The sequence below is a fragment of the Pinus tabuliformis genome, chromosome 2_2 (assembly GCF_031772625.1).
Source record: "Pinus tabuliformis cultivar Carrire ecotype Pingquan chromosome 2_2, CPIR1, whole genome shotgun sequence".
NCBI lineage: Eukaryota > Viridiplantae > Streptophyta > Pinopsida > Pinales > Pinaceae > Pinus > Pinus tabuliformis.
Window position 1 is genome coordinate 1,109,014,953 of NC_142300.1, and position 25,095 is coordinate 1,109,040,047.

The 25,095-nt window shown below is 37.1% G+C and overlaps 1 protein-coding gene across 1 annotated transcript; it reads left to right on the forward strand.

Annotated features, from left to right (window-relative positions):
• The first annotated feature begins 18,132 nt into the window (after positions 1 to 18,132).
• On the forward strand, positions 18,133 to 20,043 carry LOC149197284 (senescence/dehydration-associated protein At4g35985, chloroplastic-like). The gene is made up of 4 exons (XM_089408635.1): positions 18,133 to 19,031; positions 19,428 to 19,597; positions 19,686 to 19,770; positions 19,884 to 20,043. The coding sequence occupies exons 1-4, from the start codon at positions 18,133 to 18,135 to the stop codon at positions 20,041 to 20,043; spliced, it is 1,314 nt and encodes a 437-aa protein (XP_089264761.1).
• Positions 20,044 to 25,095: the final 5,052 nt, after the last annotated feature.

Genomic DNA, 25,095 nt, shown 5'->3' on the forward strand with positions numbered 1-25,095 from the left:
CTCAAAACCATCCAATATGGTTTATATCCCCTCTTAAAAGCTAAATATCCATATCCTATGTTGTTTTTCATATCCTTGTTCACATCCCTTTAACCTAAGAAGCTACTTTTAGGCCTTGAGGCCTAATTTTCCTCTCACAATGATGGCTAAGGCACTGAGACTCATACCTAGAGTGGAAAACGTTCAAATGATGCCCATATCCCAACTAAGAGGAGATGATACTCTTAGTACATTACATGTGGTGGTTTTAGGAATTTTGCTTGCAGTATGTTTCCTAGAATATTAGTTTAGGCCCTAACTCTTGACTTTCCTCCATTGATTATGTCTATTTCCATCATCGATATCCCTACATAGAGGGTAAGGACATGTTTAAGAGGTCATTCTTAGTGGATCAAGTTGACGCTCTTGAACCGTAATTGTTCAAAGCTTTCTTTATGATGTAAGGTTTAGGTTTCCTTCTTCAAAGATGTCTAGGGTCTAAAATATCATGCATTTAGTATCAAAAATCCCCTACTAACATCCATATCCCTAGTTAAAGGAAGGGATGACCTTGAGAGGTCTTATGTGGTGTTTTGAGGTGTTTTTCATAGGAATGTATTCTGAAATTTTTACTTTAGGGTCCAATAACTATGTTTCCTCCCATGATCATGTTAAGGATCTTAAGAGTCATAACTAGTGCTAAAAATATTCTAATGATGCATGTATACCTACTTGGAACACAAGGATGCCCTTAAGATTTATAGTGTGGTGGTTTGAGACGTTGCTCTTGTGACCTTGATACTTAGAAGAAACTTATGTGTCCTAAGCCCCAATCTTCCTTCCTTTACTATGTTATGGACCTCAGTACGCACACTTAGTGTTAAAATCCTCTAATTTCATTGATATCCCAAATTGGAGATGAGGGTTATTAAGCAAAAGAATTTAGTGACAAAATCAATTATCATTCTTAAAAGTGTGTGAATATTCTTAAAAGTGCAAATGCATTCTTGAAAGTGTGTACACACTTTTAATAACATGTGCATGTTTTTAAGAGCTCATGTGTGTCTTTAGGAACACACACACTTTAAAAACATGTGCACATTATTTTAAATTTAATTTTTTAGCAATAGTGACAACTCTAGTATATGAGTTGGTTGTCCCAAACATAGGTTTAAGATGACAAAACCGGCGGTTTGGACTACAAATACATTAAAACTTCCATTTTTTAAAAATATTTCTCTATATATCTATCTTTTATATCATTTTTCTATAAGCTAGAAAAATATGTTGTCCATGAAACTACGATCACATTGAGTCAATTGTGCAAATTCCAAATATATGATTTTTCAACAAAAATATTATTGTTTATTATTTTTCGTATATTTTTTTATTAACATATAGAAAAACCTTAAAATACATCATTATTTTTTTTTATATAACTATTTTTCACTTTAAACATTCGGAAATGTAGAAAATCCTTAAAACCTTGCAACTTCTAATGAGAGAAAATCAGTCACAAAAGACAAATTTCTCTACCAAAGATCTATAGAAAGAAAACAATGAATAGAAACACAATCACACATAGGAAAAAAAATATATCTAGGGAACCCAATTTGGAAAAACCCTTGCTTCCTTGTATTGAATCAATAGATCAATATTGATCAACTCTCTACAATACTTTCTCAACACTTTGGAAAATAATTCCTTCTATGAGCCTCCTATTTCCTAGCGCATATTTTCCCTAAAAATTAGGAAAATCCCCTATTTCCTTGTGCAAATCCCAAGAGAGAAATAACTATGCTTGACCCTCTATCCTTGACACAAAAACTAGTGTACAATAATGATTACAATTGTGCCTTCTTTCAATCTCACTAAGTAACTATTCAAATTGTCTGACCTACTAGGGATAAATTTAGCACCTACTATTGTTAACTGAGAGTAATTTGAATTAAAACAAATTCAAATTACTCTACTAAAATCATGTCTATCTCTATTCTAGAACTAGAGATCAGTTAATTGACAAACACTAGAGTTAACTCCACCAGATAGCTAATTTATCCATAAACTAGTCCACAATTCACTACATGTCATCTAACTTGAATTTACTGACTATAAATAGGTGATATGCCACATCAGACATCTTAACCTAAATCTAACTCAAGAAACTATGAGACTAAATTCGAATTGGCACCTTTGTTAAAGGTAGAAGTCAAAGAAGACATTCCTTGCTACATTTTCAACACTCCCTCCTAGTAAGGAAGGGATTATGAACAACCCCAATATTGCCTCTATGGAACTCAAACTTTCCCCTTGATAGGGCCTTGGTTAAGATGTTTTCATCATGTTTCATTGTATGAATGTGCTTTAGCATAACAATGCTTCTATGCACACAATCTCTAGGATGTTGGTTCCTAATGTATATATTCTTGGACCTATCATGAAACATTGGATTCTCAAAGAGCTTTATGTAACTCCGATTGTCACAGTGGATTAATATAAGATCCATCGCCTAAATGAAGAGTCCTACCAAGATATTCCTCATCTAAATAGCCTCACATGCTTCCAAGTTGGCAACCATGTACTCAGCCTCAGCTAAACAGAGTGAAAAAAACCTTTGCTTCTTGTTGTGCCAAGAAACTACTACTGACCTAATACTGAAAACTACTCCTAATGTGCTCTTCCTATTTTGGGACTCCATGCCCAATCTGCATCTATGAAGCTGATGAGCCCGAAAAATGTACAATTATTTGGGCTCATTCAACCTCCTAATTTGGCTTAGTCCACCATTCTCATTTGTTTATTGCATGTTTTTGATTATTTTTATGTTAATAGAGTGAATTTGGTTAGTCATTATGCCAACAAGTCTAATGGGTGCTTTGTGTAGCCTTTTTGGTCAACTTGGAGACAAAATTGAAGGTCTTAATGAGCACTTGGCAGCCAAATTCGTGGGAGAACAAGCTAGAGGATTTGTAGGAAGGTGTCCCCCTCATTTATGGGCCCTTACCTCGAATTCTCCACCATCATCTTGGAGTTCAAGGGCCACCGAGTCAAACAGCTCAAGGGCAGCCAAGAAAGTCAAGTTGGACTGCTGTTAACTACAAGTCTTGGGCAGCCAAGTCCCTAAATTTTAGGAGTACTGTTGGGTCCTCAAATTGTATAAATAAGAGGGCTCAAGACCTCATTTCAGTTAGTCATTTTTGGGACTAGCTAGTGGTTAGTCATTTTTGTTAGCTAGTTAGTCATTTTGTTTAGCCATTAGTTAGCTAGTTTGTAGTTCGATTTTTATGCAATAGATTAGCTTTGCTTTCAGCTCATGTTCAAGCTCTCCTTGTGGACAGTTTTTATGTAACTCTTCATTCTTGTATAATAAAGATGAATCCAGCTTTGCACCAGCTCTAAATCTCTCTTGGGAGGCTGTAGCTCTTGGGGTTGGGCCCATCTCAAGCGCCCACTACCTCCCTTGTTTATCTTTATGTGTTTTGCTGCGTTCTTGAAATAAAATCTTCTATCTAGATTTAGATATTTCTTTGTTATTTAGATTTCTTTTGATGGTTAAAGTAGCTTTTTATGGTTGGAATAGAGTGGTAGTATTTAGTCATGCATTCAGATCGTTTGGACTATTCTTGCTCACGTGTTGTACATGGTTTCCTTGCAAATAAAGCTGTTGTCCATTCTTGCTACTGTTAGCTAGATCATATTAGGGTAGCATAACTAGATCTTTGTTTTCTTGCATGTCTTTGTTGGTTCAGTTGGAAACACTATGTGGGGCACCTTCATCACCTCCTCGTTCATCTGAGCCTCATCCAGATCAGCTCCTCCATCACCAAGTCTGTTTCCTCATCTCCCATCTGCTCTTTTGCCACGTAACCCTACCTTCTTGCTTTTCCATTGCCTAAACCTTCTTTGATGCAAGCTAGACCTCCACACCCTCTCATCAACTCTATCCATCAGTTCCTAGGCCAGTTCAGACCCCTATTTCACCCCATACTCGTTCCTCCACCTTTTTTCCTCCATCCATTCTCCAAAATCCTCTTTCCAGAACATCCTGTAGAAATCTCTGAACATCCTGTAGAAACCCCTGCAGACATCCTGTAGAAGCCTGCACCCTCGGTTGCCGAGCACCTGAACGCTGTGGACTTTTGTGGACTGATGCTAGGGACCCTCTGGGACCTCTCCTAGCCCTCCTGACCTTTCCCAAGCTTTCTCTCCCTTCGTACCACATCTGCACAGCCAAACCCTAATAAAAAACAAATTCATAATCACTCCATCCACTTAAGCAAAAATACAAAAACAATGTTCTTTTTCATACAAGTAGTTTGAGTTCATGCATTTCACATCACTATAAGTAATGGCATCATTTTTAGACATTTGCACTCTCACTATTGCACCATAGAGGTTAAACTAGTCAGATTAGGGTTTACTAGGGTTTCCATGCTTTGGCTTTCAGTTCATTTTTGCAAAGTAGATCAATTTCCCTTGAGATAGCCTTCGTCCATCATTTAGAAAGCTTCTTCTGAGAGCCTATAGAAGTTGGCTTGAGTCCTAGCGGACTTGTGCCAGTTGACCAAGTGACAGCTGCGACAAGAGCTAGTACTTGTGCATACAACACCGTCGCTTCCAAGTTTGTACGAACTACCGGGTTGATAAAATTAGAGATAGGAAGCCCCAGGAGTTGTAGAATTATTGCTACAATACTGGAGCCCACCATCTTTTTGGCGCCGTTGCCGGGGAAGCGGCAGAGTATTGGTGATTGTTACTATTCTTCTATTTTCTACTACAACCTTCTGCTAAGTAGTTTATTTCATTTCCATTATGCAATTTCATTTCTGCAAGCGTAGATTAGCATTTCAATTCCGCAATTTCATTTCTGCAAGCGTAGATTAGCATTTCAATTCCGCAAGCGTAGACTAGCATTTCATTCCTGCAATTTCATTTGAGAAAAATAGATTAGTTCTTTCCTACTTTCATTTCAATTCCACATGTTCATTTTAGCAAGATAGTTAGTTGCAGTTCAATTTATTTCAGTTTTGCAAGTAGAAGTAGAAAAAAGCAAAAATCAACCAAAAAGATTTCATTTCATGCCTTGTAGGAGTAGAGATAAGTTAGAAAAATGATTGCACAACACCCCCACTACTTCACACAGCCAACGTTCTCTCTTCTTCGATGGCTGTGATTAAAGAACCCCTGGGTGGACATCAAGGCATATTTAAAGAACCTCTAGGGGAGAAGAAGAAGAAAACATTCCTTTGGAGCAAATGGCTACAGGTAGAGATGTTGGGAGCAACATCTTGTCCAAAGATGAATTTGAAAATCAGATCAAAGATTTCAAGAGTGATATGAGGCAGTTTCTTGCCATGCAACTGGATACCTTGCGGATCCAACAGAAGCAAGAGGAAGCCAAGAGGGCTTTGGTCATTTTTTGTCCTAGGTGCTCTAGAAAGCATCCTAGGAACGAACGTCCATTGTACTCCATAGAAGTGTGTTTTGTCTGTGAAGAATACCATCCTACAGATCAGTGCCCTTCCTTACCCAAATTCAAAGCTGCATATCAGAGAGCCAAAGGAGCCACTGAATCACTCTATTACATGAACCAAAGTTGGCCGCATGGACCTAGATCTTACCAACAGGAACTGCAAGGGACACCCGAGACCTATTATGACCCTTATCAAGCCACTTTCATGCCTTCTTGGGGTCCCCCTGCTCATCCTTCCTGGTCTACACCTCCTCCTTGGTCATATTCTCCTTGTTCCTTCACAGATCCATATTATGCCCAACCAGTTGCTCATTCATTTCACTCTTATGCTCAGCCACAGCCTCAGTGGAATGCACCTTATCAGGAGTGGAGGCCACAATACAACTCTCATCCCGCTCATTTTCCTCCACCACCTGCTCATCCACAACCATCGCCTCCTCCTCCACCAAGGCAACCCCAAATGCCTACCCAACCACAATGCCATCCATCTCCATCTCAATTTCACACTTCCACTCAACTACCTGTACCATTTCCAAAGCCATACCATGGAGCAGCTCAACCCAATTGCAAAGCTGAGGCACAACATATCCAAATGCCTCCTCTTGAGTTCAATGATCTTCACCATAGCTCAGGAAGAGTGTTGCAAATCAGAGACTATATTGCAAGCATTGAAGGATCACATCCAGCAAAAGAAGATTCAGAAGAGGAGATCAAAGAACCATGGGCTGCACTTGATGAAGAGAAGAGATCAGAATCAGAGATCGAGAAAGCCTCCTCATGGTTACCATCAAATCTTCCATGTACTCAAGAGAAAGATCAACAAAAAGAGGAAGATCAGAAGGTCATGATAGAAGGTGACATGAAGAATGATCCAGATCAGCAAAAGAACCAAGGATATCAAAGCTATATTGAGATATGGTTTCAGAAGGTCACTAAGTTGCAGCAGTACTTTCTTCCTCAACTTCGTTTGATCCCTTCAAAGCCAGATCATTTGGTCTCTGAGATCTGGGTACCTGTCAAAGCATGCATTTCGAGCCTTCACATCATTTTGTCTCTAATCTCGATGTGCACATGGCTCCATTGGAAGTATTCTTATACTTGAAAATGATTTTGTTTTTCGAGTAGGGTAGGGTAGAAAAAAAAAGAAAAAAGAAAAAAGAGAAAAAAGAAAAAGAAAAAAAATGGAAAAAGAGGAGAATAGAAATCTAAGGTGAAAACCTCCTCGGAGGCACCTTAGATTGGCTCATTGATTGAAAGCCTCCATGAGGCGGTCAATGGGTTGGAAAAAAAGAGAAAATAGAATAAGATCTTTGGGTGAAAACCGGCGCCCAAGGCAGGCAATTAGGGTGAAAACCTCCATGAGGCGCCCTAGTTGTTTTTCAAAAAAAAAAAAGAGAAAAAAGAAAAAGAAAAATAAAGCTAATCTCCATTGAATAATTTCAAGTTGCAGCAGTGACATTGCAGGTTGCAAGAAGGACGTTTCATGACAGGAGGAGCACTCAAATCAAGGTCAAAGGAATTTTCTTGCCTTCTACAGGAAGCTCTGTATTTCTACAGGAAACATCCTGTAGAACCTTTGGGCGAGCCAAATCCAATTTCAAAAGTGAATATAATGGTGGGAATCTGTTGATTAGGCCTACAAGCACTTGTGTGTCCATCCCTTGCCTTCATCCATCATTTTTTTCACCTCCTTGTGCTTCTCGTTGTGCTTCTACAGGAACTTCCTGTAGAAATTGTGGGAAACTAGGAATGCATTTCAAAAAGTGGTTTGGCAAGCATGGTAGCTTCCTCAAAGGTTCAGAAGTCCTCCTGAAATCTTCCAACTCCTCCTCCATCATCTCCATACCTGCATCACAGCCAAAATTCATTTTGTCATACCATGCAACCAAAATGCAAAGTGCCTTGAACCAAAAACACATAGAGCAGAATTTTTTTATGCCATAACTTGAAAACCATGCATCCATTTGACAAACCGTTTTATGGGGAATTGTACAAGGTTGATGACAACATGCCTGAGCAGTTTCATGCAATTCCGGTGCACGGTTTCCAAGAAATCAGCCTCCATCACCATCAGCCATTTTTGCATTTTCTCCATATCCGTGCATCCGTTTTAAAACCTGTTTCATGGGAAGATGCATATGGGTGATAGTAGCCTACCCAAGTAGTTTCAGCCAATTCCAATGCACGGTTTCCGAGAAATCGACCTTTGAAATCTTCAGCCATTTTCCATTTTTCTCGAAATCCGTGCATCCATTGATCACGAGTTTTCTATGGGAGATGCATAATGATGATAGGAACATGCTCACTGAGTTTCAGATCAATCCGATCTACCGTTTGGGAGAAATGGCAAAAAGAAGTTCTGGTTTTGTGACCATGCAGCAGCAGCAGCTTGAACGGGCAGAGTTGAACGTGGAAACGATTGCGTGCAGCTCAGATCCGGCCAGAGGACACCTGCACAAGGAAAAGCAATCAAAAATCATTAGCCAAGCCTCATGCAATCAAAGGATCCAAGCATGCAGCAACAAAATCAGAGCATGCAGCAGCAAGAAGCTTCACAAGCAGCCGTTTGGCTTCAGGTACGTGACAAAACATATTCCTCTATTGCATGAATCTAATTCAAGAACTGCATGAACGAATGGAGTGATGGAATTAAGCCACGAATTTAGGAAGGTTCACTTGATGTCGAGTTCTCTAGCAAGTCACGCAGCATGCATGGGTCAGCCATGCACGTGAAAGTCAAAAAACGGACAGTATGGGCAGTCTAACTCCAGTGCAACTGAATCGATGAGATTTCAAGCAGAGAACAAATAGTGACCACTGCAGTTCATGATTGCAAAATAGTCGCATAAGCCAGCACACGTATGTGCCACCTCACTCAAAAAATCATGCAGACATCACTGAGCGCTCGGCTTAAATTCAAAGACCGTTAGTCAACTTGCACTTGCATCATGTTCACTGAAAGAATACATCCTCCGCTTCCACAATCGGCTTAATCTATCGTCCTCCGCTGAGTTTCCTACTTATTTTCGAATTTCTCTAGTGCATCGGGCTCACCCAAAGGCAGAATCACGTTCTACAGGAAACGGGTGAAGTCTTCTACAGGAAATACAGCATAGCCTTCCGGAGCAGTCTGACAGAGATGGAGGGTACACGACAAGGTGGGATGAATGAAAATCCAAGAGACAATGATGCTGGACACAACACAACTGTTATTGCATCTTTTCAAGAAAAACATGTTGATTCTGGACAGTCAAAACAACCTATTTCAATTCCAATATTGGGAGAAATAAATGAAGATCATGCAGGGAGATGTGTAACAGAGGCTACTCAGCAGGATGTTTTGCAAGGACCATCAACATCCTCATTGGATGAGAATGGCAATGAAGACACAGGAAAATATGCTGCTGGGAAGGATGTCGTGATAGCTAACTTGCAAGGGTGTCCAGGACCATTGGTGGATGAACGTATTGAGATTATGTCATGTGGTGAACTGAACTGTTGGACAAAAATGAAGAGTTTTGGCCAAAGATATCAATCCTTCTAACAGTGAGGAAGAAGAGCAGAAAGGGGGAGAAGATGAAGGCTGCCATAGCCCAGTTGAAAAGAAAATCACCCACAGCCAAGCAGGACACAGTGAAGCTTGAAGAAAGGTAGGCTCAAAAATACCATTTCCACGCATGAGATTTTAAAGGGTGGTGAACTAGCTTGGTTGAAGTGGGGACAATTAAAACCAGTCTGCCTGTGGGTCAAGAATGGTGGTTTGCTTGTGGGATACACGGAATTTCTTTCAAATAGTGTTGCATCACATTCTCTTCCAAGGTTCCTGTTAACAAATGCTCCACATGATAATGATAAACCACTGTAACGCTCACCTGTGCACATATAAACTACTTTTTTCTTTTTGTGGTTGTTATATGGTTAGTGTGAAAAGTAGCTCTAAATCTATCACTGAAGCAATTACAAGCTCAGCATACCTGAAACGCAGTATCTCGGATGGACAAAGAAGACTGTGTATATAGTGCAGAAATAACAAGGGTTACATCTCGGCTCTATATTCAAATCTGTCTAGACAGATCAAGATCTCAATGAAGCAGTGATGAATGATGATGAAAAATGTGACACTGTCACACGGGTATTCTCACCATGCCTACCAGCACAGTTCAAGAAGAAGGCACCCTCAGCCACGCAGACCAAAACAGTTGACACAGGACCTTCTACAGGAAGTCTGGAAACGGAGCAGCAAAGGGAGAAATCGCCCGAGATTTTGGCCAGGGAGGCGGTAACAGTGCTAGATGCCCTAAGCACATCTCCAAGGCAAAAAGGGAAGCAAAAAAAAAAAGGGAGCCTTCCATGTACTTTAAGGCAAGAAGGAGCATGTGGATAAAAGCTGGCAGACCCTAGCCACAGTCAAAGGAGCCAATTACAATTGAGGACACCACAGCTAAACAAAAGGAAGAGTCTCCTTCAAACGGGTCCATCATCTATGAATGAGGAAGCTAAAAACCTTCACCTAGAGCGAAGAAAATCAAGGTGATGGACTCAAAGACTGCTTCTACAGGAAGACAGAGAACAGTTAGCACATTGTTTCTACAGGAAGACAGAGGACTGTTTCTATAGGAAGCCAGCGAACTGTTTCTACAGGAAGTTTGGAAATAGGGAAGCCAAAGGAGGAATCGGCCGAGATGTTAGCCAAAGAAGCCACCAGGGCCATCAAAGACAAGGAGAGAGATTGGTTGCTTAGAGGATGAGCAACACTTTCATTAGGGGGTGATGATTAGCCCCAAAAATGTACAATTATTTGGGCTCATTCAACCTCCTAATTTGGCTTAGTCCACCATTCTCATTTGTTTATTGCATGTTTTTTATTATTTTTATGTTAATAGAGTGAATTTGGTTAGTCATTATGCCAACAAGTCTAATGGGTGCTTTGTGTAGCCTTTTTGGTCAACTTGGAGACAAAATTGAAGGTCTTAATGAGCACTTGGCAGCCAAATTCGTGGGAGAACAAGCTAGAGGATTTGCAGGAAGGTGTCCCCCTCATTTATGGGCCCTTACCTCGAATTCTCTGCCATCAGCTCGGAGTTCAAAGGCCACCGAATCAATCAGCTCAAGGGCAGCCAAGCAAGTCAAGTTGGACTGCTGTTAACTACAAGTCTTGGGCAGCCAAGTCCCTAAATTTTAGGAGGACTGCTGGGTCCTCAGATTGTATAAATAAGAGGGCTCAAGACCTCATTTCAGTTAGTCATTTTTGGGATTAGCTAGTGGTTAGTCATTTTTGTTAGCTAGTTAGTCATTTTGTTTAGCCATTAGTTAGCTAGTTTGTAGTTCGATTTTTATGCAATAGATTAGCTTTGCTTTCAGCTCATGTTCAAGCTCTCCTTGTGGACAGTTTTTATGTAACTCTTCATTCTTGTTTAATAAAGATGAATCCAGATTTGCACCAGCTCTAAATCTCTCTTGCGAGGTTGTAGCTCTTGGGGTTGGGCCCATCTCAAGCGCCCAGTACCTCCCTTGTTTATCTTTATGTGTTTTGCTGCGTTCTTGAAATAAAATCTGCTATCTAGATTTAGATCTTTCTTTGTTATTTAGATTTCTTTTGATGGTTAAAGTAGCTTTTTATGGTTGGAATAGAGTGGTAGGATTTAGTCATGCATTCAGATCTTTTGGACTGTTCTTTCTCACGTGTTGTACATGGTTTCCTTGCAAATAAAGCTGTTGTCCATTCTTGCTACTGTTAGCTAGATCATATTAGGGTAGCATAACTAGATCTTTGTTTTCTTGCATGTCTTTGTTGGTTCAGTTGGAAACACTATGCGGGGCATCTTCATCACCTCCTCGTTCATCTGAGCCTCATCCAGATCAGCTCCTCCATCACCAAGTCTGTTTCCTCATCTCCCATCTGCTCTTTTGCCACGTAACCCTACCTTCTTGCTTTTCCATTGCCTAAACCTTCTTTGATGCAAGCTAGACCTCCACACCCTCTCATAAACTCTATCCATCAGTTCCTAGGCCACTTCAGACCCCTATTTCACCTCCATACTCGTTCCTCCACCTTTTTCCCTCCATCCATTCTCCAAAATCCTCTTTCCAGAACATCCTGTAGAAATCTCTGAACATCCTGTAGAAACCCCTGCAGACATCCTGTAGAAGCCTGCACCCTCGGTTGCCGAGCACCTGAACGCTGTGGACTTCTGTGGACTGATGCTAGGGACCCTCTGGGACCTCTCCTAGCCCTCCTGACCTTTCCCAAGCTTTCTCTCCCTTCGCACCACCTCTGCACAACCAAACCCTAATAAAAAACAAATTCATAATCACTCCATCCACTTAAGCAAAAATACAAAAACAATGTTCTTTTTCATAGAAGTAGTTTGAGTTCATGCATTTCACATCATTAGAAGTAATGGCATCATTTTTAGACATTTGCACTCTCACTATTGCACCATAGAGGTTAAACTAGTCAGGTTAGGGTTTACTAGGGTTTCCATGCTTTGGCTTTCAGTTCATTTTTGCAAAGTAGATCAATTTCCCTTGAGATAGCCTTCGTCCATCATTTAGAAAGCTTCTTCTGAGAGCCTATAGAAGTTGGCTTGAGCCCTAGCGGACTTGTGCCAGCTGACCAAGTGACAGCTGCGACAAGAGCTAGTACTTGTGCATACAGCACCGTCACTTCCAAGTTTGTACGAACTACCGGGTTGATAAAATTAGAGATAGGAAGCCCGAGGAGTTGTAGCATTATTGCTACAATACTGGAGCCCACCAGAAGCCATGAAGCCTCACTCCATTAGTTTGTTTGTACCACAATAAAAATTATATTGTGCCTCTGAGGTACCTCAAAACATGTTTTGCAACTCTCTAGCGGACCTTAAAAGGATCCATCATGAACTGATTCAACTAGTTCACATGCAAAACAAATATCAAGCCTTGTGTTCACTATATACATAAAGGATGCAATCAACTGCATGTATATTGTACCATCTACTGCATATGTTGTGGAGGCATCCTCCCTCTAGCTAGTACCTAGAGGAGTAGCCATGGGTTTGCAATATTGCATGTTGAATCTCTGAAGGATCTCAGAGGTGTACTTCCCTTGTCCAAAAAATATCTCTCCATCATCTTGTCAAACCTCTAATATAAGGAAATAGTGTGTCAGCCCCATATCCTTCATCTCAAACTCTCTCGCAAGGTCCTCCTTGCAATCTTGGATCAAACTTTCATCTCTTGTCAGAATCAAATTATCAACATATAGAAACAATATGAGAAGACTACCATCTACCATGATCTAGTATAGGTTGGCATTTTCCTCACTCTTAGTGAAGCCAGATCCTATGAGATAAGAATTAATGTGAGTCTACCATTCTCTAAGTGTCTACTTGAGCCCATAAAGAGCTCTCTTCAGCCTACACACATGTATGTCTCTACTAAAGATATTGAACCCCTTTGGCTACTCAATGTAGATATCTTCCTCATCCACTCCAATGAGGAAAATTGTCTTTATATCCATCTGATGGATCCTCCACCCCAATTATGCTTCTAATTCAAATATGGTCCTGATAGATGAGTACCTTGCCACTAGAGCAAAAATGTCCTCATAATCAATCCCCTGAATTTATGAGAAGCCCTTGGCCACAAACCTGGCCTTGTACTTCTCCATACTACAATTTTTTGCATGCTTCACCTTATACAACCACCTAGGGCCAAAAGCTAATTTTCACTTAGGTATAGACACAAACTCCCAAACATCATTCTTCATGATGGAACTGCATGCTTCACCTTATACAACCACCTAGGGCCAAAAACTAATTTTCACTTAGATCTAGGCACAAACTACCAAACATCACTCTTCATGATGGAGTTATACTCCTCCACCATGGAATCCAACCAAACCTACTATGAATTTTCCTCTTCAAAGGAAGATGGTTCAACATCTATCAACTCTATCATCAATGCCATGTATCATGTGTCTATGGTTGGTGATTTTCTCTATCTACACAAGGAATTAGGAAGTCCAACCTGCTATTGAGCTTCCTGCACCAATCTATCAACTAACTTGGTCCTCTTACTCCCTTCATTGGGAGTCACTGTGTGAGTGGATGCCTCCACTTGCTCTTCTCTCTTATCCTTATCATGTGGTGGCTCCACGCCATCCTCCTAGAATGTCCTCTTGCCCTTAGGCAAGGGATAACTTTGTGAATATGACTAAGGCTCTTCCTTGGGAGCTAGAAGCTCCTCATATTGTGATTTTCTTAGCTCTCTCTTTAGAGAACTCCTCATGGGTTTCTCCTCATGAAATCTCACATCCCTTCACAAAATAGTCTTTTTGAGAGAGGGAACATACACTCTGTAAACATGATTTGTCTCAGTATATCCTATAAACATCCCCCTCTATGCAGTGGGATCCAACTTCTTCTTGCCATCTTTGGACACATTATAATACACCATGGACCCAATAATGTGAAAGTGGGAGACATCAGGCTTCCTACAAATGAAATCCTCCTTAGGTGTAATCATCCCAAGGACTCTATGAGGACTCCTATTCTGCAAGAAAATGGTTGTGCTACAAGCCTCTACCCATAAGGGCAATCCCTGGTCATGCAACATGGTTGTAACAACCCCAACAATACTATTATTCTTCCTCTCTATAACCCCATTATGTTGAGGATTATGGGGTGCAATCAACTCTCTCCTTATTCCATCCTTGGCACAAAAATCTCTAAAGGAATTGGATACATACTCTCCTCCATTATTTCTCCCCAAGGGTTTGATTTTCTTCCCTGTCTCATTCTCTGCTAAGGTCTTAAATTCCACAAAATTGGAATAGACCTCATATTTGTTCTTCATGAAATAAATCCAACACTTATGAGAAAAATCATCAATGAAGATCACATAATACCTACTTTTAGCGGGTGAAACTGAGGAGAAGGGGCCACAAAATTCTAAATGAACTCTCTCCAGAATAGCTCCAGCTTTGATATCTTAGCCTTGAAAGGAATATTTGGCATACTTTGGATGAGTGCATCCCTTTAACACATCATGTTGATCAAGGGTGCATTGTGGTATCCTTATGACAATTTGTTAAAGTATATTCAATGCTCCATGATGTAGATGTCCCATGTGCCTGTTTCAGAGCTCTCCAACATCTTGGCCCTAAAAAAACTATGCGTTGTTTCTCAAGGTTGCACATGCATCAACCTCCAATTTTTAGAGGTTCTTGATCCTAAGACCAATATTCTTGACTTTTCCAAAAGAAGTATGCTTAAGGTAGGCATTACCTTTGTTGAATACTACATCATGCCATTTCTCTTCAAGGATTTCTTCTCAGGCAAGGTTTTTCTTCAATCCTAGAACATACATCACATTCTTGAGATGGAGAAGGGAAACTCCCTCTTAAAGCTCATTGTGCCAACCCTTTTGGTCATGTATCTACCATCATCTCCAAGCTCGATATGGGATTGCATGTCTTTCTCCTCCAAACTGTTAAAGAAATCCTTATTCCATGTCATGTGGAATGAATCCCCTGAATCAATGTACCACACATTATCTCAAACTAAGCTTGCCATGTAATCTATCAAAGAGAAATACAATTCAAACTGAGAAGAGAGTGTTTATCCTCCTATTGTTGTTGCAATATGCTTGTTGGATTTCTTGCTTGGACATTTTTTATCATAATTTTCAAACTCATGACAATGAAAGAACCTAATCTTACTAACATCCTTCTTTTTCTTGCCTCCACTCTAACTAGAATCAGTCTTTCCTTGGGAATTATTTCCCTTCACTTTATTCACTTTGCCAACTAAAGTAAAGTTCTCCTCATCATTTATCCTAGTTGAGACTCCATCCCTTATGTTCATCCTTATCTCTTCCTACACAAGATCTAACCATAGGCTCTCCCAATTAGGTGGTTTATCTCTGGTATTCACTGCATCCTAGAAACACTACAAAGACTTGTGAAACCCAAGAAGAGAAAGACTCATAAGGTTTGTTGATGGAACTATCTCTCCAACACCTCCAAGTTCATCCCTCACTTGAGAAAACTTGGATAGATATGTAACAATGGGCCCATTCTTTCCCATTCGAATGATCCTCAATTTTCCCTTCAAAGCAAGCCTTTTGGCATCACTACTACTTTCAAATAGATCAGTAAGGGCCTTCCACATATAGAATGTTTTATTCTTCCCATGCAAATTTGGAACAATATGGTATCTGATTGCTTCTAGGATCATCCTCCTAGCTTTGGTAGTGTCCTTCTTCCATTGAGCCAGTTGTTGTGCATCTGTTGCAGGAAGTTGAGGAATATCGGTCTTGATGTATTCCAAAACCCAATTATCATCTAACACAACCATCATTGTGTCCTTCCATGCACAAAATTTCAAAGTCCCTTCTAGGGAATGCTTTGTCCTCAAACCATAGAATGACATTATTCATGCACTTGTAGAATTCTTGCACTAAGCAATCTTCTCTCCAATGTACTTTGAATTCAATCAAGGAACTCGGTCTCTATCTTGTTTTCTATTCTGGTACCATGTAGAAAATCCTTGAAAACTTGAAATTGCTAATTATAGCAAACTGATCACAAAAAACAATATTTCTCTACCAAATATTTGTGGAAAGAAAACAATGAATAGAAATAAAATCACACATAGAACACAAAATATATCCGATGAACCCAACTGGGAAAAAGCCTCTCTTTCTTCTATTGAATCAACTAAGAAACTAATCTATTACATAGAACTTGCTTCAAGACTAAAACTCCCTGCAATGCTGATCAACTCTCTACAAGACTTGCCCAACCATTAGGAAAATAAGGCCTGCTATGAGCCTCCTTTTCCCTAGCACAAATTTTCCCTAAAATATAAGAAAATCTCCCATTTCCTTTTGCAAATCCCAAGAGAGAAATAGCATTTCTTGACCCTCTAACCTTTACACAAAAACTAGTATGCAATAATGATTACAATTGTGCCTTCCTTCAATTGTATGACCTATTAGGCTAAATTTAGCAATTGTTATTGCTAACTAAGAGTAAGTTGACTTAACATAAAGTCAAACTACTCAACTAAACTCATATTTATCTCTATTCTAGAACTAGAAATCAATTAACTAATAGACACTAGATTTAACTGCACTAGATAACTAATTTTAGTCGTCAACTAGTCTACAACTCATTGCATCCCGTCTAACTTGAATTAACTGAGTGATAGGCCACATCCCAGATGTTAACTAAAATCTAACTCAAGAAACTATGGAATTGAATCGGAATTGGCATCTTTGACTAAGGCACAAGTCAAAGAAGTCATTCCTTGTTGTATTTTCAACAAGAAATAAAAATATATGATGTAGTATTGAAGACGGATACCTAGAATTTAGAAATATAAAACAAATTGTTGATAATGTTAAAGACCCTTTTACATAGCGCTAACAAAAGACCTTCTAATTTTAGGGATATACTGACCTTCAAAAAGAATAGAAGAAGATAAAATTAAAATTATAAATTTTGAAAAAATAGATATGCACAAGAAGAATCTATTCTTTACAATTTTACTAGTTTGTGTAATGGAATTCCATTGTTTAGGTACTCAAAGTTAGCACTAACCTAAGCATATGCATTAAATTTTGCATGAAAACAACATACAACCATTGGGAAAACCCAAAAATTCTCATACTTATACACAATTTCATTTTGTAGATAAAAATCATGTATTCAAAAGGCTAATTATGTTTTCCTACATTTCATATTTTTACACCATATTCGAATTCATTGTTGAAGTATCTCAGATCATCCCTCTAAGATTGTTATTTTTTCACATTTTCACTACTAATAACAAGGATACGATGATCTTGCACCAACCCACAAACTAAATATATGCTTTTGTTTACCCAAGTTATTTCCTTATGTGTTTTGCATATAGTTTAATAAGAAAAAAAAACCAAGTAATTCTCTAATATTAAATTCACCATTTAATATACAAAAAAAATAAATAGCTAAATCAACAAAAAAATTGTATCATTATTATCACAATAACATTAATAAATTAATAATAATATAATTCTCTAATATTAAAATTAGATATTTAATGTCTACTAGAATAAAAGATGATGGTATGTATTATTAAGTCATTTCTTAATGTAAAAGTTACTTTTTAGGTTGGTGTGGCTGAAACTGAGTAAGATATTTAGATAATTTTGCAAGCTCATTGATGGTGGTTTCTCAAACTACAAATCAAGCATGATATAATATTTAAAAATACTTAAACAACTAATAAAAAAAATTACCAATTTTAAATTCAAAAAATTAAATAACTAAATTCAACAAAAATATAAAATATAAAATAATAATATGATTTATTTCACATTAATTTACTTCTTGCTAAGACTTCATAACCATTGAAAATAAGCATAATCTCCTTATAACTTCAACCTTTGGGAATTAGGGAATTAAGATGAACCATATCGTGGTTGTCCTGTTCTGGCCGCCCGTAGGCCGACTCCTTTGTGAATATTTGGAAAAACCTTAACAAAAATTATTATAAAGGTACAAGCATTGAAGAGGTTCAACACTGAATTACCAAAAGCAAATTAGTGCTTCGCATCCTTCGATATTTTGAAACCCTAAAAAGGACTCCAAGTTGGCAGCTGCCACGCATTTTCGTTAAGGAAGCCGAAGGAAGGGTGGGCATTCTTGCCAAATGGCCAATAAACCTGGTATGCCGAAACCCTTATTGATCCCGGAGGCTGAAGATAATAAGCCAGATTCACAAATTGAACCAGACTTGGAAAATTCTGAGGAAGATGTAAATATCGACAATGGTAATCTATTCTATTCTGTTTGGACAGACATGCCCCTTGAATCGAAATATATTGAAAATTATTCAGAAGATACTAAGAAAGGCCAGACTGCAATTATTGCAAATTGTGCCGATGATGAGAATGGATTGCATTCTGATTGGGTAGACTTGAAAATTGTTGCAGGCGTAGAAACTCTGCTAACAATTTCTCTAGCAGTTGTTTACCTGGTGGATGGACAGTGGGGTGTTGAAGTGGGCACAGGCGAATTTTCTATAGTTCGCCATTTTGTTCAGGGACGCAGAGATTTAGCTCTGGTAGCTAAAGTTGGAGATAATCTACGCTGGCCTATTTCCAAGGCTGTGCGTGCGTTTAAACTCGATAAGTTGCGCTATCTATTTTTGATTGTGAGTCCGCCAGAAGAGGAGACCTTCAAAGAGGTCGGGGATATTGTTATTGTATCAGATGTTGCTCCCGCTGAGGAATTGAATTACGTGGTCTCGTTCAAGGGGAAACATGAATCCTCTTCACTGGCTCTGTTGGAAAAATTACTTCAGAAACATGCCCAATTCACTGATTCATCTGTTATGGACAAGGAATCTTCACGACGCAAAAGCTACAGTAGTAGGTTAGCTAAAGCAATAGCTGCTGGCACAGGACAGCTCGTGAATGGTCTATATTTTTGTAGTGGGGCTTATTCGTCTCAGGTCCAAAAAGGTGGTAAACTCCTTAAGAATTGCATGGAGGAAAATGTGACGAAGGGTTCAGAGATAAATCCTCGATTGGTGAAAAGCATTGCAAGGTAAAATTAATTTAATGGGGGTGTTTTGTTGATTTTATTTTTATGATTTGGCAGGTTTTCTTAGTTAGCTTCATTCCTTTATTATTAGGATTTGAACATTGGTTTATTAATGATTTGAACATTAAATCTTATGGTTTATACCATGTTTTATAATATCGTCATGGCCAATTAAATTATCTTTAGTGGATTCTCTACTCACTTAAATTTTGATTAAAGAATTCAATCTAATTTGATTATGGATTTTGCGAATGTTTTAAAAATACGATAGATTCAGATTAAGTACTTTGGAATATTTCAAAACCCTTATTGAAAAGAGTAAAAAATTCCAAGATGTTCAGAGTTTTTATCAGTGTTAATGGAGTTTGTCTGATTTTGTCTGTGTATATGCATGGCTAGGGTTAAAAGGCTATCAAAGGCGACAAAGAATATTAGTGAGAGTGCGCTGAAGAGTATACATGATTTAACAACCGGTGTAGTGAGAATATCTGCAAACAACTCCAAGGCTGGACAAAAATTCTTCAAAACGTTACCCGGGGAGATGATTCTTGTTTCATGGGAGTCTTTCAGTACGTGAATACCTATTTCATTTTACGTGCAAAACATGTTTTCATCATCAAGTATTGTTATGATTTGGTTTGCATTTGTAAATTGCAGACCAAATTATGGAGGCTGTGGAAGAGGCTGGGAAGGATGCTTTGATATCAACTTCTACGGTGGCAACAGACATTGTCAAATACAGGTGCGTGCAGACATCTGAAGAAATGATCGACATTGTTGAAACATTGTAATTTGAAGTAGATTTAAAATTAGTTATGACTAGGGTTTTCATTATTTGGTGTGCTTTGAATGCAGGTTTGGAGACGAAGTAGGTGAGGTTGCTCGTGACACTTTTGCTGTTGCTGGACATACTATGGCAACTGCAAGGAATATAGTCAAACTTCGGAATGTCATCAATCCTGCTTTATTTGGCGTGAAAAGTCTCAGAAAAACCATAAAGAAAAGCTTGAAATGAACACTTTTTATTTGAGATCCATCTCAACGCTTTGGGTTGAGATTGATCGAGGAAGGCCTTACTTAAAATTCACATGGTTTGCTAAACTTCTGGGAGTCTTTCTGAGTGAAATCAATCTAAGATGAGAGGGATGATTTCTGATATGATGTATATTTCTCATTTTTATATTAAATGCGTGATTTGGTTTTATCCCTCTACCGAGGCTATTACAACCTCACTGAAGTGCCCATAAAAGGTAACTATCACCTTACAAGTAACTATCCCTAGGAAAAAGTTAAATAGGATTTAATTAGTAATGTGAAAGTTCACCCTCTCCTCTTATATTTTTTTCCATTCAAGTTGCCATGCCATGATATAGTAGCTGAAGTAACTACCCCGGAAAAAGTTAAATAGCATTTAATTAGTCATGTGAAAGTTCACCCTCTACTCTTATATTTTTTTTCCATTCAAGTTGCCATGCCAAGCTGATGAAATAGTTGTTTTCAGGGCTGCAATAGCTATGATTGGAAATATTTCCCCTCTTTCCTCACTTTGAATGAGACTTACTAAAATATTTTGAATAGTGAAATTTTGAATAGTGTGCTTATCTGTTTTATTTATTATTATGTGTTAAAAACCACTTCAACTCATTTATTATTATTTATTAAAAACCACTTCAACTCATTTATTATTATTTATTAAAAACCACTTCAATTCGTTTTCGATGTTATGCCTTTTTTTCTCAATTGTTTGTGGTGGTAGTTGGGTAAATTTTGTAATAGCATGGGCTTTGCTTTAATGGTTTACTACAAAATTTATTGTTGAGATGATAAAATTAGGTAATCTAACAATAATTCTATTTTTTTATTAGGAAAGACATAATTAAATTATCAATTTTGATTTTCATGTGTAATTTTTTAAAGATGATATCTATTATATGTGTCTTTGAATGAGACTTATTAAAATATTTTGAATAGTGTGATTTCAATTAGTTTTAGATATTATGCCCTTCTTTCTCAGTTGTGGTGGTAGTTGGGTAAATTTTGTAATAGCATGGGTTTTGCTTTAATGGTTTACTACAAAATTATTGTTGAGATGTTGATAAAATTAGGTAATTTAACAATAATTCTAATTCTTATTAGGAAATATATAATTAAATTATCAATTTTGATTTTGATATGTAATTTTTTAAATAATATCTATTATATGTGTAATAATTTAATTTTAATTTTCTTAAACACATTATATTATTTTATAAATAGTATACATCTAACTAATTTTAATTTACATTATTATTCTATTTAAATCAAAATATCCAAAATTACCATTGGACTAAGGTAAATTGATGTCATTTTCTCTTTTAGTTTATCTTGTTATAGTTTCATAAGATCCAACTCAAGCATTTGATCACAATAATATATAAGAAAAGAATTCAAGTTCTTTCTTTTTAGAATGATGTAAAATTAGCTAGGAGCCATGAATATTCCTCTTCAAATCCTTGAGTTAATCCAAACATATCTTGTTGAATTTTTTTTTGTAATATTTCTTTGTTGCATTTTTTAGGCCATAAGGATTGTTTCTTTCTTGATTATATTTTAAACTTGTTTAATTTTATTTTCTTTGTTCCTATATAAGAGACCTTTTTTTAAAATGAATATTCACTTCCTCAAACTATTCTTGAGCTTTATTTTTCAAATCACTAAAAAGTGCACATGTATCTAGTGTTATAACAAATATATCCATCTTGATACATTTAAATGAGTCTTGAGTAATATGACTTTTTTCTATTATTTCTAAACATTATAGAAATTAAGATTTAAAATGGGCCTTTTAAGCAATATTATAAAATAACAGTGGAAATAATAAAATAAGATTACATTACATTATCCAATTTTAGAGAGAAAAAAGAAAAAAACTACATTTTTAATTTGTATTTTCAACTTATCTACCTACTGTTTTACTCAAGTTTTACTCAAATTGCAAGCATTAGCACCTGTTGGATTTGGAATTTAATTCATAGTCCAATCCAATGATTACGTGTGTTGCATAGTTTTTATGGATCCTCGTGCATGAATAATAAGAAATACATGTAAAAAGACTATTGCAATCATCTTTTTTCATGTATTTATCCAATGATACTTTTTATGGATCTTGGTGCATGAATAATAAGAAATACATGTAAAAAGACTATTGCAATCATCTTTTTTCATGTATTTATCCAATTATTACCTATGTTACATACTTTTTATGGATCTTGGTGCATGAATAATAAGAAATACATGTAAAAAGACTATTGCAATCATCTTTTTTCATGTATTTCTCATTTTCCATATAGCATGGTCCATTAAAATTTTACAACCTGAAAATACCAATTGAAAAAGTAGTATTTTATTGGAAGCAATATACATGAGAAAATTGTATTGGAAGCAATATACAGAGACAAAGTAAAATAATCGTCCAAATATTTCAAAGAAATTTAACTAATTTTATTCATTTAAAATCATAAGATGCATAAAATAAAATTTATGGTACTTCATTCTTTAATATAAACTTCATTGAAACCACAATTAATGATATGAACTATGAAACAAATCTCTTTGAGGGTAAAATATATTACAAATTGGATTTTAAACTTGGGTAAAGTATGTGCCTCTCACACTATACAGATGAATAAAGAAATACATTTTTCCCTAACAGACTCAGATGGGGCTTGTGTGGATTAATTAAATAGTATAATAAAGTAGAAGAAAAGAGAAATGTAGCTAGGGATTGGCTTTATAAATCGAAAAAAAAAACACTTAATAAAGTTGAATGATCAAATACTAAGAAGAAAAATGGGAAATTACTTCAAAATAAAAATATACACAAAATTTGCAGAAGGATGATGGATTGACTGGTCTCTCTCCCTTAGAACATTTGGGTGTTGGAGTATATATATCTTGGGAATATGAACTTTTTTGATGTAACCACCTCCAAAAGTTATTAGGGATTAACAATTTCAATTAAGGATCTTTTAATTCATTCTAATATATACTCCACATCGTGATGTCTTGTTTAACCATGAGTGTAAAGGTATCTTCCTTGATTTCTTTTAAATATGGATGTAATTGATCAATGGTTGCCAAGTGGTAATTATTATCATTAACAATAGTAGCTAACCATATCATAGTCTCATCTTCTAGGAGATGAGTGAAATAATTGAATTCATTAACCCATGATCTTCTTATTACACTAAGTTCTTCTTCTAATTAGTAATTTGGTATTCTTATGGAGCACTTCAATAATTGTCCCTTCAAGGTATTTAACAATTCTAATTACCTTAAATAAGGCATGACTTTTCATGTTTTTAATCTTTTTTGTAGTGTTGTTCTACAGTAGTGTCTTGTCCTCATTGATTTGAAATAGATAGTTTGAGTTAACTTGAATTCTATGATGAATATTATGATATACACCTTATTCTTTGAGGAAATTAGACATTGATGATCCAATTAACATTTCATGTGACAATGACTTATATAGTTCTTACTTTAATTCTAGGTGAACTATGTTGATGGTTACGCTAATAGTTAATATTGATTATTTTAATGTCACTTAACATACATATATTGTGATGACTTATTTTATGATTAGAGGTCATTGAAAATTGTCTAAGTGTGTGAAAGGAGGTGGATGGTGAATCATCATGTAAGGGATGATGATTTTGGTTTTCTTATATAATTGATGAGTTGTTAGTAGGTGCAGGTTACCTGTTTACGTAATGACTCACATATGGGTAATGGGGTTGTATGGAATATATTGTATTTCTTGGTTAGGTAGGGGCTAATTTTCTTGGCTCCACTAGCTAACACTCGAATCATGGTTTGGGTTGGAAGGTTGGAAACCTTCACCTTGAAGTGGCATGATGTTGTGAGGGTTGGACCATAGATTCAATTAGTCACAAGTTTTCACTGAGGAGTGCACATCAAGGGAGACACATTGATTCTTGTTCACCATTAATCCACAACAAAGGGAAACGTAGAGTTAAAAGTTGTCTCTATTTTCATGCATATGTTCCTCCTAATTAGTCATGTGATATTTGAAGGGAAAGTGTTGTAGCACCTTGGAACTTCAAGAAATTTCGTAAAGGGTACAACCAACTTACCACCCTTGGTATTGAGATACTTGAAGAGAAAGTGTTACAACACCCTTGTAACTTCATGATGAATTTCATGAAGGGAACAACCAACTTGACACCCTTACTATCAAAAATATTGAAAGGTAAATTTAAATCTCAAGTTACTAGACCAAAGAATTAAACTTAAGGATTTATAATTACAAGTGAGTTGAGGATTCCTCTGTGGAGTTCAAATGAAGGTAGGATGAATAAAAACATGGAGGAGTTGCAACAGGGGTTTATGATCTCATGTTGCAACTAGGGAAAGTAATCACATACTATGACATGTACAATTTGGTCGTGCACTGCAGTTTGGTTACTTAGTTGTAGTTTGTTTATTCTTCCTATCTATATATGTGAAAGGTACTCACTTTTTTTTTGTTTTATTGTGTTTATCCTACCTCTTGTTCCCTCTGTCAATGATCTTTCTTTCGAGATTCCTATAATGTCCCCCAATTTTCAATAGACAATATTGGACAGATAGCCTTATTATTATTGCAAGTGGATTCCCTTTGGATAGGTCAGTTGGATGATATGGATGCCAACCTATCACCATGCTTGATGTACCTAGAGGAATTTCTCAATTATGAGCCAAAAAAAAAATGACTCTCAAGGTATTTAGGCTTTGTTGTCAAACCTTAGTACCAAGCAGATGACCACTAAGGAGAATTACATATTGACATAGGACTCTCACAAGGTGGAACTTTGTTTTTTTATTTTGTGGGAGGGGGGGGGGGTGGGGTTGGTGGGCTGGGGGAATAAACCAGATAGTGGATCCCCTTCCATCTGGCATATCAGTGATCCCTCCTCTTGTGGATTTAGTTCCAAGAATAAAAAAATCCATGGAAGGCTTGTCACAACAAATTTCTTACAAGAAAGGCTCTCATCCATCATACATGGAGTGGCACAGATGTTACTCC

Bases quoted from the DNA above. Each gene is read 5' to 3' on its own strand.
- LOC149197284 (XM_089408635.1), top strand. From the start codon at position 18,133: ATGGCCAATAAACCTGGTATGCCGAAACCCTTATTGATCCCGGAGGCT. The intron at 19,032-19,427 runs GTAAAATTAATT...ATGCATGGCTAG, and splicing joins TTGGTGAAAAGCATTGCAAG to GGTTAAAAGGCTATCAAAGG. The intron at 19,598-19,685 runs GTACGTGAATAC...TGTAAATTGCAG, and splicing joins TGTTTCATGGGAGTCTTTCA to ACCAAATTATGGAGGCTGTG.